The 18,616-nt window shown below is 35.8% G+C and overlaps 1 protein-coding gene across 2 annotated transcripts in view; it reads right to left on the reverse strand.

Moving 5' to 3' along the window:
• The window catches only part of LOC150100027 (protein disulfide-isomerase A4-like), a 193,690-nt gene that overhangs the window by 49,984 nt on the left and 125,090 nt on the right, over nucleotides 1-18,616 (reverse strand). For both annotated transcript variants that reach the window (XM_090403155.1, XM_090403156.1), the window contains one exon: nucleotides 17,088-17,236. In XM_090403155.1, coding sequence (XP_090259281.1) covers nucleotides 17,088-17,236 — 149 coding nt within the window. The remainder of the gene's footprint in view (nucleotides 1-17,087; nucleotides 17,237-18,616) is intronic.

Here is an 18,616-nt window from a genome sequence, read left to right on the forward strand (position 1 = left end):
AGATTTAGCACAATCAACATGAGGAAATTTTTTCATATGGTAGAATCAGGGAAAGGAGCAAGGAGAAGGTTCCATCCTTGGAAGTTGCAAAAGGGAGTGATGAATAAAATGGTGAGAAGTAAGCTTTTTGCAAGGAGCATAGGAGCGTGGAATGTATTTTTCCATGAGGGTGGGAACATGCAGAAAATCAATGAGTTTAAGGATGGTATGATAGACTTTGTGTGTAGGTCTCCCATGATGAGTCTTACGACTCCATGGAAGTCAGGAAAATAATAATAATAATGAAGTACTGTACTTACTCTGGACACAAATGTAGAATATCTATAGTTTCAGTTTTTATGGCACTTTTATCATCTCCGATTCCTTTTATAGTACTCTTTTCCTCCAATTGTAAACATTTTCAATAACCTCCAGAACATTTTGCTATTGTCCTGATATTTATTTTCTATATTCTCACCAAAGTATCTCAACGATTTTTTCACTACTAGAAAAATCAGAACTCCATGGTGAACTCAGAAAGTTAAAGAGTGAGACAGGGAAGAGAAGAAAGTTTATCCAAAGTTTTTTTTGTTAGTAACTCGCCATGTATTCTGAGAGAGTACAGAAAAAAATGAAAAAAAGCAAAGCAGGTTACTAACAGAAAAAAAAAAACTTTGGATAAATTTCTTCTCTTCCCTGTCCGACTCTAACTTTCTGAGTTCACCATGGAGTTCTGATTTTTCTATCCTTGCAGATGACCTCACCACATCTCTTTCTCTCCCTCTCTGAGTAAATGAAAGTTTTCTTTAGTCTGCCAATTAAGTATCCGAACGATGATTCTTGTTTTCAAATTCTTTTATTTTTTTACTTGAATAATATTTACAACAACAAATTATATGATAACCACATTAATTAACTTGACTTTAACTTTTGTTTATAGTTATGCCATATGCCTTTAAAGATTTGAATAATATTTGTATATTTGATTGTACAGTTTAACTCTGAAAGCTGCTTGACTATGATTGTTTTTTAAAACTTTCTTATACATTTTTCTTTTCAATATGATATTATTCCACTTTATCTTGCTCAATAGGAATCACTTCCTATTTCCAATTTCTTGTATACTTTTGTGTTCTGAATCATCATGATTGATATCACCATCAACAATAACAATTAGTCCCACCAATTGTTATTAGTGAGACTTTTATTACTTGTGTTATTTCTCTCCATGCTAATTTGTGCACATGTTGGACCATGGTATTAGTAATGACTAGTGCAAGTCCTGAACAGAAATCTAACAGGTACTTAGCATTATTACTAGCATTGCTCCTTTCTCATAATTTTCCCAAACCTTTCTGTATTCATGAAATTCACTTCTTACTCTGAAGAAGACGATAAGGACCATCTTTTCCTTTATGTTAGCTGCCTACTGTAATGACTTGAAAAATTCCTCAACTTCTTTAGTACAAATAAGTCTCAATATCAATTCATAATACTGAGGTTTGCACATCACTGTACACCATATTGCCTCATATTCAAGATTATTTTAAGTTTAGGGTTCAATACTGTATGTATTCCTTTCTTCCTTTTTCTGATCATTATTGCATGAATATAATAATATATTATAATGGTTATTTAGCCAATCCTTTTTGTTTCATTAATATTAATTATATCAACATGGTACTTCTCTAATTCTTCTACTGGTTCCAGTTCATTTCCACTGATAGATCTTATGCTGGTAGTACCTATCTGGAATTCTGCTGTAAGTTTGACTATTTGTCTTAAAGTCAAAATGTCCTCAATGATTTCTATTTGGCCTGAATCCCAGTAGGTTTTCCTCATGTTTCTCTTCTATAATTTTTCTTTATCTCTGCTCAAGTATGCTTGGATAAATTTTACCAAGGACAAGGAAATTTGTCTGCAATTTTCACTCTGAACATAATTGACAATAATAAATTTAGGCTCCTACTAAAGCAAGTAATATTTACAGGAATTTTTCATTAAAGGATAATATGATTGTTTCCTGACAGTATACAAGAGGAGTAGCTTTGTGTTTTTTTTTTCATCCCACCAGAGGTCAGGCTAGTATAGTAACAGCTAACCAAATGAGTGATACTTGGGTATACTAGTTTTATTGTAGTGTATGTACTTCAGATGAAGACATGATGATCTTAACATGAAGATCAAAATATCAAAAAATTCAAGTTATTATTCCTAACATGGTAATAGTCTCCATAATTTTACCATAAGAAATCTTTATTTTTCATTCATGTCACCTTTATCATCTTTAATTCCTTTTCTAGCACTATTTCCTTCATTTCTAAACATTTTCAATAGCCCCTGAAAATTTTGCTGCCTTCCCAACATATTACTGTTTTCTTTAATTATTCCAAAAATCTTCTTCTTCTTTCCAAGTAGAAATCTTACATAGGAAATATAAACAAGTACCACTGTTCAATTCTCAATGTCATGTTTGCCCTCATCACTATACTTGAAATTGCCTGCCATTCAAGAAGATTACCTTTGTGTTTAGCATTAAAAACTATCTATTTTTTCCCTTTCTCTGATCACTACTGCCAGAATACATCTTGCAATTATTATTTGGAAGTCCCATCTGTTTTTGTCTTTTTTGTTTTGTTAACACCAATTATGGTGACATGGTCATCATGAGCAGTACTTGTGGGCCCAACAATCACTGGGTGTCCAATGCACTTTTCACCTATGTCCATTATCAGATGACTCAAATCCTGCAAGCTCTGCACATTACTCCTTCACATCATCTATCCATTCTTATCCTGGCCATCCTCTTCTATTTACTGTAGGATATGATTCATCAAGGATTTGATTTTTCTACTGTTATCCATCATGCAGATATGTCCAAAAAGTTCCTTTGAATAATTTTCTGCATTAGATTTTCTTATCAGTTATCTTTTTTTTTAATATACAGTTCTTCATCTGTTACCTTTTGCATCCATCGAATTAGTAGATTCTTTCTATAACACATTCTTTCAAAAGCTAATATCTGTCTTATAGTCTTTGAGGATGCCTCACAACCATAGAGAACGCTTGTGAATATGCATGTTTCCAACATTCTCAGTTTGATGGCAAGGCTCACCGATTTACTTTTTCCTAGTTTCCCCAATCAAAGCAGCAAGGGCCTATGTTTAATTGGCAACACCCCAGCTGACATGATATTATGTTCACCATCACTTTCTTTTGGTTAAATCCCAAACTGCCAGTGTCCATCCTTTTTTGTTCAGTACACAGGTGGATATCTACTAACATAATAGACCACAAGAAGGTGAGGACTGAACATTAACTAAGAACCTGACTGGTTTCTTACATTCCTTAAAGGCCAATGTGATAGTTACTCACATTAATTGGAAATAAACAATATTTCTGATATTCTGACATGATCGCTATGTTATATTCTAGAAAATGAGCAAAAAATACTACACTAAAAACATAAGTGGAAGTAGGCTTGTGCTGTCAATGCTGAATTCCTAATATATATATATCTTCTGGGTATATGCACAGATGAAAATGACTGTTGTTTCTAAGATAAGTGTTTCTCATATCATGGACAAGTTTGTGCAGCTGAATCTGTTTAGGTTTGTTATTATTATCATCTGCCCTCCATGGAGTTAAAGGACTTATCATGGGAGGTCTATACTTTCAGATGCCAAAAGATCATTGATCTCTGCCATGAACCCATTGACAGTTTCCATACTCAACACTTCTAAGGCAGTGCATTCCACTCACTCTCTATGCAAAGAACCTGCTTCACACTCCCCTGCACCCCATCCCCTTATACAGCTTCCATGGATGGCCTCTTGTTCTACCCTTGCTGCCCTCTACTCTATGAAATATCTTCTCTGCATTAATCTGGTAACAATCCCTCACCAACTTATATGTCTTAATCATATCCCCTCTTCTTCTTTCTATTCATGAGGCCTCAATCTTTCCTTGTATCTGATATTCCACAGACCTACACTAACTTAGTAAACCTTCTCTGGACTTTTTCCAATACATACATCCTCATACCCCCCCCCCCCCCCCGAAAACCAAGAGACCCTGTGACCAAGGTTATGGTCACAGGGGAACCATAACCTCTTTGCCTCTGTATGTCAGAGTTTGTAACTTTGTTGTAATAAGCAGATTGCTGAAACATGACCTCTCCCTATCAATGTCCTCCTCATTATTGCCACAATCTGTGTGGGATGTTTTTACGATTTTAGCAATGTGATCCCTAAACATCAAGTCTCTGTCCACCATCACTTCCAGATCTCTCATCTCATCCACCTCCTTCAAAATTTCTCTATTAATTGTATACTCTGCATTCCTTCAGGACTTTACATTTTGCAACATTAAACTGATAGCTTCAATCATTTGCCCACTCACACAGCCTATTCTGATCCTTCTGCAAGGCTACAATATCTGCTCTACTTCTCATAGCCATTCCCAACTTTGTATCATTGGTGAACAGCTGCACATCTCCAGTTAAGCCAGTCCTGAGTCCAGTGTGTCATTAACGTACAAGTTAAAGAATAATGGTCCCCAAAAAATGGTCCCTCTTTTTGGATACCACTCCTTTATACTTGTCCAACAGTCAATTAGTCATCCAGTGTATTTAGTTTGTGACCTAATCCCATTTATTTCAGTTTAGCTACCATATTGTCATACAGAAGTCTATCAAAGGTCTTTGAAAAATCCAAGTACACCACTGTATATGCATCTCCTTTATCGACTGAGTTTGTAACTTTGTTGTAATAAGCAGATTGCTGAAACATGACCTCTCCCTAACAAACCTGTGCTGACAATCAAAGAATACTGCTATGATCAATATTCAATCCTAGTCCTCACCAACTTCTCAAATACGTTACAAACAGCTCCCAGACACACAGACTGATCTATCATTTGTAGCCTCTCTTACCCCCCCCCCCTTTTGTGAAGTGTAATAATTTTTCCTACCCTCCATAACTTTGGGACACTCTCTCTGTTGCAAGACTCATGTTAAATAGTTCTGCCAAAGGTGTCATTAATTCCATAAGGCATTCCCTCAAGACACAAGATAACATACTATCACGTACTATTGCATTATTAAACATCAAGCTTACTTAATTCCTATATAGTTCCTGCTCATTTACCATCAGTCCCTCCTCTTCCATACATTCTACACTCCAGTTTCTCCTGATGTTACCTTAATGAAATACACTGATAAACTGATCATTGAATAATTCAACTACATCCTCCACATTGGTTACCAATCTGACAGTGTCATCAACTAGCATCATCCTCCCATAGTCATGGGAGGATGATGCTAGTTGATGACGCTGTCAAGAATCCAGCAAACATCTAATAACGTAAAGATTAGTGCACCCGATTCTAAAGAAATTAGGACCAAATATATCCATGTTTATAGAAATGTCAAACAATATAACCACCTATCAATGCAATTCACTGAAAACGAACTGATTCAAGCATTTAAATCGCTGGAAAATAACAAAGCAGCAAGCCTGAATGGTATAAACCCTGAGTTCATTAAACATCTTGGAAGTAATGCTTGTAAGTGGCTTTTGCAGTTTTTCTGTAAAATTCTAGAAAGTGGGAACATTCCAAAGGAATTCCTGAGGAGCAAAGTTACAGCCATCCTAAAACCTGAAAAAGAGCCTGCAGCAAATTATCGCCCAATATCTTTACTAAGTATTCCCTATAAACGTTTTGAACAATTACTCTATAATCGAATTTCTCATTGTTTAATGCCATAGTACCAAATGAACAGGCCATATTCAGAGACTCTCACAGCTGCTGTGACCAAGTACTTTACAACACGTATAGAAGTTGGTTTCAAAAAAAGGCCTTAAAACCTCAGTAGCTTTCATAGATCTGCCCACCATATATGACACAGTCTGGGTAAGTACTGAAATTTACAACTGTAATACAAGACCCAAAGATAATTAAGATTCTAAAGCGCATGACATCAAAGTACAAATTCAAGGTACAACTGAATGGTAAAAATAGCCTCTTTAAAGTACTAAAAAATGGACTGCCACAGGACTTTGTGCTAGCTCCGCTCCTCTTTAATTTATACATTAGTGACATGCCACAGACCTCCTCCCGAAAGTTTGCATATGCAGATGATCTGGCGTAGGCAACTCAGACAAAACACCCAAAAGAGGCCGAGACTGTGCTCAATTCAACCTTGAAGTTCTGTACAACTATTACAGGGTAATTTGGACAAATGGTGTCTTTGTCCAAATCCCTCTAAGATTAAAGTTTGCACATTTCACCTGAACAATCATCAAGCTGATAAATGGATGAAGGTCTAATTCAGAGGGGAGACTTTGAAGCACAACCACAACCTAAAATATCTCTGAGTCACCTTAGATCACTCTTTAACCTTCAAGAAACACCTGGAAAATGTCTGCCAGAAACTAAAAACTATGAATAATATCATCAGGAAGCTTGTGTTCGGGCTGGGAGCAGGAGCCAACAATTTAAAATCTGTTGCACATGCTCTAGTGTACTCTTGTGCAGAATACTGTGCTCCAATATGGTATTTGAGGCATCATGTCAGCAAGGTCGATGTGCAACTTAACGATATAATGAGAATCATCACAAGTTGCATAAAGTCTACATCTGTTGAGTAGCTACCATCACTCTGTTATACCACCAGACATAAAGAGGAAAGCTGTCGCTAACAGAGAGTGGATAAAATGTATGGGAAATAACAACTTACCCATCCACGAAGACCTCCAAAATCTACCACTTATTCGCTTAACCCAAACCCAAAGTTTGTTTTATTATTAGAAGAAAGAAGAATGTAAAGTAAAAATTAACTAAGACATGTTTAACTGCTGCATCTGGAAATGTATGGAGTGACAATATTGAGAAAAAATGTTGACTCGAATCAGCAAACTTTTCATTAAAAAAAATATTTCCTAATTTCTGTTTTTGTATTATTTGAGTATTTTTCTATGCTGTATTTAAATGCTAATAAAATCATTTGATATTCATTTTGTTGCATTTTTGTATTTACTTTATTATTATTATTACTATTATTACGTAATAACACGTCCAGGGAATCCACGGTCTCATCGTGTGAGGGCAAACTACTCTACTTCTCTAAATACATCTCATCCTCTCCACTACTATTTAATTCTCCAACTATGACACTACTACCATCAATGCCATCTATTGCTCATCACCAACAACAGTATTTTTTTGTCTGTAAATTTAGTGTGTTCTGAAGGCCGATTTGTCTGTACACGTGAAGAAAAAACCCTTCTACAATGGTATGAGATCAGCTATCTCACCTTCAACTGAATAAAAGTTGTCTGAACAGTAAACCCTCGATTTAACGGAAAAATATCCGGTCCGTATGTCACATGTGAAAATTAACGCCCTGTTAATTTTAAAATGCTTTTAACCAAGATTTGCTTATAATTAAATTAACAGGTTATTTTTTGTTATTAATTTCCTGTTATTTTTAAAAAATTTTGGCAAATAGGCCATCATATCACTAAAAACACATATACTAACCACAGTGATAAGTTTTAATACGTAAATATTTTATCCCAAGTATCTTGGGACATCCTCAGTACAGTAATTCAAACAATACTAGGAATAACATACAGTTAGGGTATGTTATTCCATGATTACAATGGAGTAACTCAAATAACGTAATTCAAACAATACTAGGAATAACATACAGTTAGGGTATGTTATTCCATGATTACAATGGAATCTCAATGTGCATGCAGTAACAAGTTATAGAATTAAATTAAAAATTTTACACAATTTTGTATGACAGTTTCCCATACTTTAGGAATAGTAAGAACGTCATTTCGTCATACAAAATTGCGTAAAATAATCTCTTTATATATGTATTTTTTTTTTCCCAGTTATGTTTTAATTGACTTCTATACCACGTTACTGCATACATATTGAGATTCACACTGTAATCATGCGTCCTAACTGTATGTTATTCCTAGTATTGTTTGAATTACTGCACTGAGGAGGTACCAAGATACTTGAGATGAAATATTTACGTATTAAAACTTATCACTGTGGTTAGTACATGTGTTTTTTAGTGATGAAATCACCACAGGCTTCATTGTATAAAAAAGGCAATCATATGTTGGAAAATCACTGTAGTAATTTAGTAAACATAAATGAGTCACTGCTCATGAAACACGTTCGGCGAATGATTAGGATGTGATCACACCAATCACACTGTAATTGGTTCTTTTGTCGCATGGCATGACTTTCTGTGGCAGTTTTATTACACACATTTTCGTAATTTTAGGGAGTTAATTATAAAAAAACAGCAGAATTCAAAAGTTCAAAAAAACTTTTGTTTTTTTTTTGAACTTTTTGATTATATAGTTTTTAGCCTTTAAAGGAATGCGGAGAACCAACCAGGGCTTCTGACCTAATGTCCAATCCTCACCTTCTCGTGGTGCACCCTGTTGGGTATCTACTTTGATACTGAACGAACGAGGATGGGTTGGTAATTTGGGATTTAGCCGACCAAATTGTATTCTTATTGGTTAAACCAAAATAAAAATCATGGTACAACATGACAAAATTTCATGCCGGCTGGGGCGTTGCCCGGTTAAACAAGGCCCCCGTTGTTTTTGCCAGGGAACCAGGGTGAACAGCGAAAAGTCAGCTACTGGAACAAATCTGAAAACAAACCCCAACTCAACATCACCAGAGTTAAAAATCGGTACTATCAACATAAGAAGCCTGAATCGCAAAGAAATGGAGCTAGCTGAAAAATTAGATAAGTACAAGATCGACATAATAGGGGTGACTGAAACAAAAAAGACCAAAACTGGTGAGATCTTTCTGAGCAATAAATACAAAATGTTATATTCAGGCAATGACAATCAAGGAAAAGAAGATGTAGCCATAGTATTCAACACAAAATACGAGGCTAATCTTCTTGAATGGCAGTCAGTCTCAAGTAGAGTAATGTGGGCAAATATGAGAAGGGAGAACTGGACAATGAGACTTATTTGTGCCTATGGTCCCACAGAAGGTTCTACTAAGGTAGAAGTGGAGGAATTTTTTGACGCTTTAGAAAAAGCAACTGACACAATGAAAAAGGAAAAGTTGGTCCTTGTTGGGGATCTAAATAGCAGAGTAGGAAATGATTGTGAGACATAAAAAAATATTTTGGGAAAATTTGGAGAAAAGAGCAAAGTTAAAAATAATGGCAAATATCTGTTGGAGTTCTGCTCAGGACATGGACTGGTTATTACTAACACCATGTTCCAACATAAAAATGTGCACAAATTCACATGGAGAGAAGAGGCTAGGAATAAGAAAAGTCTCATTGACTATGTTATTGTTGATAGTGATGTTTTCTCCCTGGTGCAGGACACCAGAGTGTACAGAGGATTTGAAATTTGAAGTGATCACTATTTAGTCTTGAGCAGAATAAAATTGAATTTCATATTGAAAAGAATAACATGCAAGAAAGTTTTAAAGCGAATAAAAGTTGAGCAGCTCTCAGATGTGAACTGTAGACTAAAATACAGAAAGATTATTGAAAAGAAAATGAAAGAGTTTGAGAACAGTTATCAAACCTTGGAGATTCGGTGGCAAACTCTGAAGAAAATATTGATTGATTCTGCCAGAGAGGCATGTGGTGAGGTTGTGTGCAAGGATAAAAAAATCAGAACTCCCTGGTGGACACAGGAAGTTAAAGACGCAGTGAAGGAAAAGAAGAAAGCATATCAAAAGTTCCCGGCAAATAAGTCAGCTTTTACTCTTACAGAATACAGAGACAAATGTAAGAAAGCTAAACAGTGTGTAAAACTAGCTAAACAAAAGTCATGGGAGGACTTTGGCAAGAATATAGAAAATAAATATCAAGAAGGTGGCAAAATATTCTGGAGGTTGTTGAAGAAGCTTAGGAATGGAGGAAAGAGTGCTGTAAAAGGAGTTAGAGATGATAAAGGTGACATGAAAACAGGAGAAAAAATATATCCTTGAAATATGGAGTAATTACTTTGAAAAACTGCTAAATGAAAGAAGCAGTGATGACAGCAGAGTGATAAAAAACACTGACCAGGCATGCAGTCAGGAATACATATCCATACTTGAAGTAGAAAAAGCCATCAAAGGCTTGAAATGTGGAAAGGCAGCAGGAGTAGATGATATTTGACCAGAAATGCTGAAGTATGGTGGTATAAAAGTCTTACAGTGGCTGCACTGCATAGTTCAGAAAGCCTGGACAGAGGGCCGAATTCCCGATGATTGGAGTAGAGCTCTCATAGTACCCATATATAAAAAGGGAAATAAAACTGAATGTGAGAATTACAGAGGTATTTCCCTACTGAGTGTTCCTGGCAAGATCTATGCAAGTATACTTGAGAAACGGTTGAGAAGGATTGTGGAAGAAAAGCTTGGTGAAGAACAAGCTGGATTCAGGCCAAACAGAGGCTGTCAGGATCAGATCTTCACTTTACGACAAATAGTCGAGAAAGCATGGGAATATAACAAAGATCTGTATTTAAGTTTTGTCGATTTGGAAAAGGCATATGAAAAGGTGCCAAGAGAGAAGCTATTCAATACGCTGCTGTTATATAGTGTCAATGGGGCATTATATCAAGCAATACTTAGTCTTTATTTGAGTTTGAAGTCAGCAGTTAGAATTGAAGGAAGTACAGGAAGATGGTTTAATGTTAAATCTGGTGCGAGACAAGGATGTACATTATCCCCTCTGTTATTCATTATCTATATGGATCAAATTATGAAGGAAAGTGGTATTAAACCTGATATCAAAATTGGAGATGTTAATGTCAGCTCTTTGCTTTATGCGGATGATGTTATACTTCTAAATAAATCCGCTACAAGTCTGCATGATTCTCTGACTAAATTGAATAGCTGTTGTAATAGATATGGTATGAAGGTCAGCAATAAAAAGACAAAGACAATGAAAATAGGTAGAATCATTGAAAATGTCAATGATTACACAATTTCTTGAAAATGTGTTGTGAATGGAGAACCTGTGGAACAAGTGAAACATTTCAGCTACTTAGGCACGCTTTTTACTGAAGATGTAAATTAAATATAGAAATAGAATTGAATAAATTCATATGGAATAAGAGAGAAATTAGTCGGAACACTAAATTAGCTGTATACAAGACAGTGATCAAACCAGTTTTAACTTATGGATCTGAGAGCTGGGTCAGAAGTAAAACACTTGACCAAAGACTAGAGACCGCAGATATGAGAGTCCTGAGAAAGATTAGAGGCGTGAACAGATGGCATCAATGGCAATATCATATTAAAAATGAGGATATTAGGAAAGAACTTGACATTGTCAGCATCCAGGAATGTGTTAGCAGAGCTAATCTCAGGTGGTGTGGTCATTTAAATAGAATGGGAGAGGAAAGATTAGCAAAACAAGTGTTCTCTGCCAGGTTGGTAGGAAAACGACCCAGAGGAAGACCAAGATATAGGTGGATTGATACGGTACAAAGTGCCTTAGACGATAGAAATATAAGATCTGATAATGTTGGAGTCTTGACAAGTAACAGACTGATTTGGAGGAAAATTGTAGATAGGAAGTTAGTAATGATGTAAATTTTTCATGTAGTACTGTCATATCCTGTACACCCGTTGAGGGTACATGGCAGGAATTTGATGATGATGATGATGAGTTTTTTTCAAAGCAGGATTAACTAAACCAAGTGCCTTAACATCAAACATTAACCTCACATTAACTTATATAAAAGTGTGAAAAATTGTGTGTAAAACAATTTTTTTTGTTATTATAGTGCTAATATTGATAAAATTACAGTATAATGTTAGAGATATTTTTATTTTAAAAAATTTGTGATTTAAAGGACACTCCTTAGCCCCTATTAGTCCATTAAATTTACTGTTTACTGTATAAGGATTCCCAGGGGCAGCTCGTCTATAGGGCCGGGCCTCCACCTATTTTGTATAACTAGTCCCATAATTGTAGTTTTAAACCTATTTTATATAACTATTTTAACCTATTTTGTATAACTAGTCCAATAATTGTTTCTTGTAATTATTATTTTTTGATCTATTTCCAACACGTTTTATTGTTTAATAAAAAAATTACTGTAAGTATTTTGTGGCAATATTGTATAATGCGACTTAGTACGGTCTCTGGGGCCAGCCACGGCTGGCCCTATTTTATACGTGTAGAACACAGGGCATGTATGAGGCAAGTGCACTAGGGATTGTGTTTATTTACCGGGCGCAATGCTTATCTTGGGGCCAGTTCAGTCTGGCTCAGTCAATGTATTTTCACATACGTACATAGTGCGCAATTCTCTGATTATAAAGCACATGCACTAGCAATCGTGTTTGTTTACCGGGTACAACACTCATCTTGGGGCCAGTCACTGCATTTGTATGTAAATAGCAGGCGATTCATTCATTATCTTATTATTTATTCTCGTTGTTGATCTGTTTTATTGTTTTTAGTGTGTTTAATTATTGTTGTCATTTTTTGTTATAATTTATTTTAAAGTTTAAATTTTTATTACGTCCATAAACAATACATTTTAACTATGAACAAAATCGATAGTTTATTGGAAAAACGTTTCTCGTTATTTCTTGGAATCTCGGAAGTTTTGACATTGATTTATAAAATAAATAATAACTTTTTTGTTTTAACACTTGAAAAATGAAAACATTTTGCAGGGGAACAGCTGGAGTCGAACCAGCATCTTTGGATTTCCGGTTCACTGCTAGTCCGTTAAGCTATGCCTGCAACTGCAAATCTTTCGAGTTTTCGTGTTATTAATACATTGAGCCTGTATATGTTAGGTCCTAACAACTTTAAAAAATTAATAGCTCAATGCATCAGTAGATTCTGACTAAACATTATTGTAATAGAAATAATAACTATAAATCAATAATAGAACCCACTATATAAATATAAAAAAATTAAGTTGGTTTTGGCCCCTGGCCCCACCTGTTTTAATTGTCACCAGCCGCCACCGAGGATTTCCCTCGTCACAACGAGAATCGAACCAAGGTCTTTTCGAAGGGTGCAATGTTCCACTATTCTACGGTGGCTACAATATTATGATATGTCTATGCAGTGTTTTTTGTGTGTGTGTGGTGTGTGTGGGGGGGGAGACGGCATGCTGGCACCTTGATTAACAGCAATATGTGACATACAGATGTGGTGTAGTTTTAATTTTCAACTTTTCCTGCTAGCAAAGAATGCATACTAACATCTATTGTTCTCAGAAAAAAAAAGTTGTATATATGTCATTAGGAGTGTGTATTTTTTAAAATTAATTTTTATGTAATGTGTTAACTGCATATTATTATATGCAGTAAGAATCTGAGGTAAAACAAGTGTTCAAAATCTAGCTATAAAACACAAGTCTGTTGATGCTAGATCAAACAGACGTAAGAAAGATATTCAATTCAAGTAATTAACTAAAAAAATTTTCTTCAGTTCATTTTTGACTTGAGGCTTTTTTTCAGCTGATTATTACTATTATTACTACTACCCCAAGACCTCATGGAGTTAAAGACTCATCTGGGAGGTCCTTTTATCACACATACAGCTCATGATAGTGTCTTAAACACACTCAAATTCCTTGCAGACACCACACTCTCAGGCAAGGCATTCCAATCATTTACAACTCTACATGAAAAAAACCTGCCTCTCATTCCCCTACTCACACCCTCTTTATAGTTTCCAAGGATGACCTCTGGTTCTCCCCTGATCTCCCACTATTGTCTGTAGAACTTCTCCAGCATTGATTCTATAACAACCCCTTACCAACTTGTAGGTCTCTATCATATCTCCCCTCTTCCTCCTGTCCACCATTTGCAGAGTTTATCTCCAGACTCTGCAAATTACATCTTCTCAATCTTTCCTCATACTCAACATTCCAGAGATCAGAAACTACCTTAGTCAGTCGCCTTTGGACCCTTTCCAACATCTCTTCATCCTTCTGAAAACCAGGTGACCAAATATGGGCACAATAGTTCATGTGTGGCCTAATCAAAGCCTTACACAACGGAACAAGAATCTCCCTACTTCTACACGTCAGTTTCCTCCGCATCATTCCCCGAAGTCTTTGTGTTGTCTTCACAATTTTGGCTATGTGTCCCCTAAATTTTAGATCCTTATCCACTATCATCCCCAGATATCTCATTTCTTCCAACTCCAATAATATATCCTCACCAAGCATAAATTCTGCATCCCATCTTTGTTTTCCAAATTTTAAAACCTTAAAATTTGCAACATTGAACTCACATCCCCATTTCCATGCCCAATCACTCAATTTACTCAAGTCTTCTTGTAAGACCACAACATCTTCACTACTCTTCATGGTTCATCCCAACTTTGCATCATCTGCAAACAACTGAATATCTCCATCCAAATCTTCACCAATATCATTCATTAATATATAGATTATGTATATATGATTACAGACATATACACACACACACACACACACACACACAGAGATATATATATATATATATATATACATATATACACACACAGATATACATATATACAGATATATATATACAGACATATATATGATTACAGAATTAAGTGATTTTTGGTACATTGTGCCTCTATTTTGGGTTTTTAATCTCACAAGTCACACCATCGAAAAATTTATTTTAAAAAATACACACTCCTAATATATACAACTTTTTTTTCCTCAAAACAATAGATGTCAGTATGCATTCTTTTCTAGCAGGAAAAGTTGAAAATTAAAACTACACCACATCTGTATGTCACATGCTGCTGTTAATCAAGGTGCCAGCACACTGTACTGTTGCATGCCATCTCTCCCCCCACAAAAAATAAACATTGCATAAACATATAACAGTTAAATCTGGAACCAAGATGACATCAGATGTCTGCTGTATTATCATCATCATCTAATCTTCTTCTGCAGCTTTTCCCACTTAAGTAGGGTCACTATTTGTGGTGAGTCTCCTCCACAACTTCCTGTCTTGGGCTGTAGCCACATCCAAGTTCTTCATCCTCAAGTCCTCCTCCACCATCTCTTCTTTGGCCGTCTGTGCTTCCTCTTCCCCTGCACATCCATCTGCATGACCTTTCTTCTCACATACTCTTCCTCCCTCCTCATCACATGACCAAACCATCTCAACCTTGCCTCCTGTATCTTTGCTCTCAAGTTCATAACTTTCACCGTTCCCCTTATATAGTCATTTCTCAGATGATCCTTTCTGGTCACACCGCACATCCACCTAAGCATTCTCATCTCTGCTACCTCCATCCTGCTGATGTTATTTTTCCCTCAGGGCCACAGTTTCCAAAGCATACGTCATAGCTGGTCTCACTACTGTCCTGTAAATTTTGCCTTTTAGTTTGATCGGCACCCTCTTATTACATAGCACTCCAGCCAGCTCTCTCTCTCTCCAGTTCCTTCATCCTGCTTGTATCCTGCATCCCACTTCCTTCTCAGCCTCACCATCCTCTTTCATTGTTTAACCTAAGTATCTAAAGTCACTGACCTTCCTGATCATTTCCTTCCAGCTCCAGATCTGTCTCATGGCTACCATCCACTTTGCAACACACATACTCGGTCTTACTTCTGCTCAGTCTCATACCTCTCTCTTCCAGTACTTTCCTCCAACTGTCCAGTTCGGCTGCCGCTTCTCTTGATTCTGCACACAGCACGATGTCATCTGCATACAATATAGTCCAAGGCGCATCTTCTCTCACTTCCTGCGTCACCACCTCCATCACAATATTAAACAGGAACGGACTTAATGCTGACCCTTGATGCAAGCCAACTGTCACTGGAAAACTTTCTGTCTCTCTCAGGCAGGTTTGAACTCTCATCTTCACATTTCTGTACATCTCCTGCACCAACCTGATATATTTCTCTGATACCTTCTTCTCCCTCAGACACTTCCAGACTTCTTGCCTTGGCACTCTATCATACGCTTTCTCCAGATCAATAAATACCAGATGTAGCTTCTGTTGCTTCTCTTGAAACTTTTCCATTATCTGTCGTACCCCAAAAATAGCATCTGTCGTCGATCGACCAGGCATGAAGCCAAATTGCTCTTTTGCAATCTCCACCTCCTTCCTCATTCTTCCATCAAGAACCCTCTCTAGGATTTTCATTGTGTGAGACATCAACTTTATTCCTCTGTAATTCTTACAATCTTGTGCATCCCCTTTACTCTTGTAGATGGGGACAAGAGTACTTTCCCCTCCATTCTTCAGGTATATTTTCCTGTTGACAAACTTTTATTAACAGGTCCCACAGCAGGTCAATTCCTTCTTCCTCCAGTGCCTCCCATGCCTCCACTGGGAACCTGTCAGGGCCCACTGATTTTCCATTCTTCATCCTCGTTATGGCTTCCTTCACTTCCACTCTACTAATGTTCTGCACCATCCCCTCAAAAGGCTCCCAACTTCTCTGTGAGTCCTTGCATTTTCTGCAAGGACTCACAATATATTCTCCATCTGTTTCTTATATCCACATCCCTCCTAATACCCTTCCTCCAGAGTCTTTGATCTGTCTCACATGTATGATGTCCTTTGATGCCTTATTTCTACATTTTGCCAATTGATAAATCTTTCTCTGTCCTTCCTTTGTTTCTAACTGATCATAAAGGTCTTGATATAAAGTGCAACAACTCTCTTGGCTTCTCGCTTTTTCTCTCTGTATTCCTCTCTGTCCTCTTCCACTCTTGACTCATCCCACTTCTGCTTTGCCTTCCTCTTAGCAGTCACTGCTTCTTGTACATCATTATTCCACCACCAACCCTCCTTCTGCTCTCTAATCATATACATCATGAAAAAAAAAAAAAAAAAAGAGTATTTGGTCCAGAGCAGCAGTTAAAACGGGTTGAGGATGTAACCAATTTCAAATGGTAGATAATCCCCAGTCAAAGTTAGGACTAAAAAAGTGCTGCAGGCCTTCAGTAAATGAAAGGGCATTTGCAAAGGTTTTATAAAATTATTTTTATAAAAATAATATCTAAGCACATAATTACAAACATTTAAAAATCATTTTAAATAATAAAATAATAAATATAAAATAAATAAAATAATAAACAATAAAAAAGGAAAAAATGGATTTACCTACTTTAGAAAATATATGATGTGAAGGTTCATATTTTGAATGATAAATATCAGGTTGCATGATAACGATGGACCCTACTGGAAACTTGAAATTTTCTATAACACTCTGAGTGAATGTATGCATTAATTTAAACTTTCCTCGGCGTCCATTGGCTAAAAATATAAAATTTAAACTATGTATTTGTAAAGAATTTGTAAAGTAATGTTCCTGCATTGTTTCCATTTTATTATCACACTTCTGCAAAAGTCAGCTCTTGGTTTTTAATATTACTATTTAATATATTCATGCCAGTATGAGATAAAATCTCTCTCTCTCTCTCTCTCTCTACAAGCTTGATATTCTGGAGGGAGAGAGAAAATAACTAACACCATGAAAATTTTTAGTTGGCATATTGGCAGGATTTGCCACATATCATGAAGAATTCTTTTAGTATAGCCAAATTAGTATTTCGAAAGAAACCTGTCTGTTTCAGGATTTGAAAACAATAATTAAGGAGAATGCTATATTTGGTTGGTATATTTGAACTACTAAAAGGTGTAAATATATGAACCAACATTAATGAGCTATGTGAGAATGGCAAATATAAGGGTGAAATAGAACAGATGTGAATAAAAATTTTTTGTTTACTTGTAAATGAATTATTAATAATTTACAATTGTGATATTATAAGTTGCAAATAGCAAGTGATCCAAAAAATGGAGTGAATAACATGTGATTCTATAAACTCTAGACCAGGCATAATTTAAAAACAAGGAGAGGGAAAGAGATTTGTTTCTGAAATATAAATAACTAACTAGCAATAAACAGTGACTGTATACATTGATAGCTCAGTATATAACTATAGGCAGGGGATTATCCAATGAACTGATAATGTTTATTGGATAATCAGCAAATCATCTTGTATGACGTTGTGCATTTATTTCTGTTTTATTTATATTTTGCTTGGTTTTCTAAGAATTTTCTTGTATTCACTGATGATCAGCATACACTTTTTACATAGTAATATATATAAATGATTTCTGATCATCAGAATTATCCACCCTTTTGCTAATCCTACATTCACTACCTAAGATCCCCCCCCCCCCTTCTCAGTCTCTTTTCTATCAATAATAGATATCTTGCATGATATTCTGTTGGAGATCAACAGATGCAGCCCACTTCTTATAATACATTTTTATTCAGGAAGAGATAAATTTATATCCATTACTCGGTTTTTCAAAGACTGAAATCAAAACATTTCTATAGCATGAAAAATATTCCATTCCATTTCCAACAGACAGTATACCGCAGAAATAAGAAAAGTGGTTTTATTGTATCACTAAATATTAGGGATGTGCAAATATTCGATTTTACTTCGGTATTTGGCTGATTCAGTGTGTTTATCAGATATTCGGATTTGGCCAAATCAGTAGAAAGATTTGGTGTTCAGTCAGCCGAAGCAGAAAAATTTTTAAATATTTCTGACTTATTCCTTAAGTCAGAAATATTTATGAAGAAACTAGACATATGCTACTCCAAAAAAATGCTGAAAA

This window comes from Typopeltis vanoorti, chromosome 13, assembly GCF_054136105.1.
Source record: "Typopeltis vanoorti isolate ZY-2024b chromosome 13, IOZ_Tvanoo_1.0, whole genome shotgun sequence".
In the NCBI taxonomy this organism is placed as follows: domain Eukaryota; kingdom Metazoa; phylum Arthropoda; class Arachnida; order Uropygi; family Thelyphonidae; genus Typopeltis; species Typopeltis vanoorti.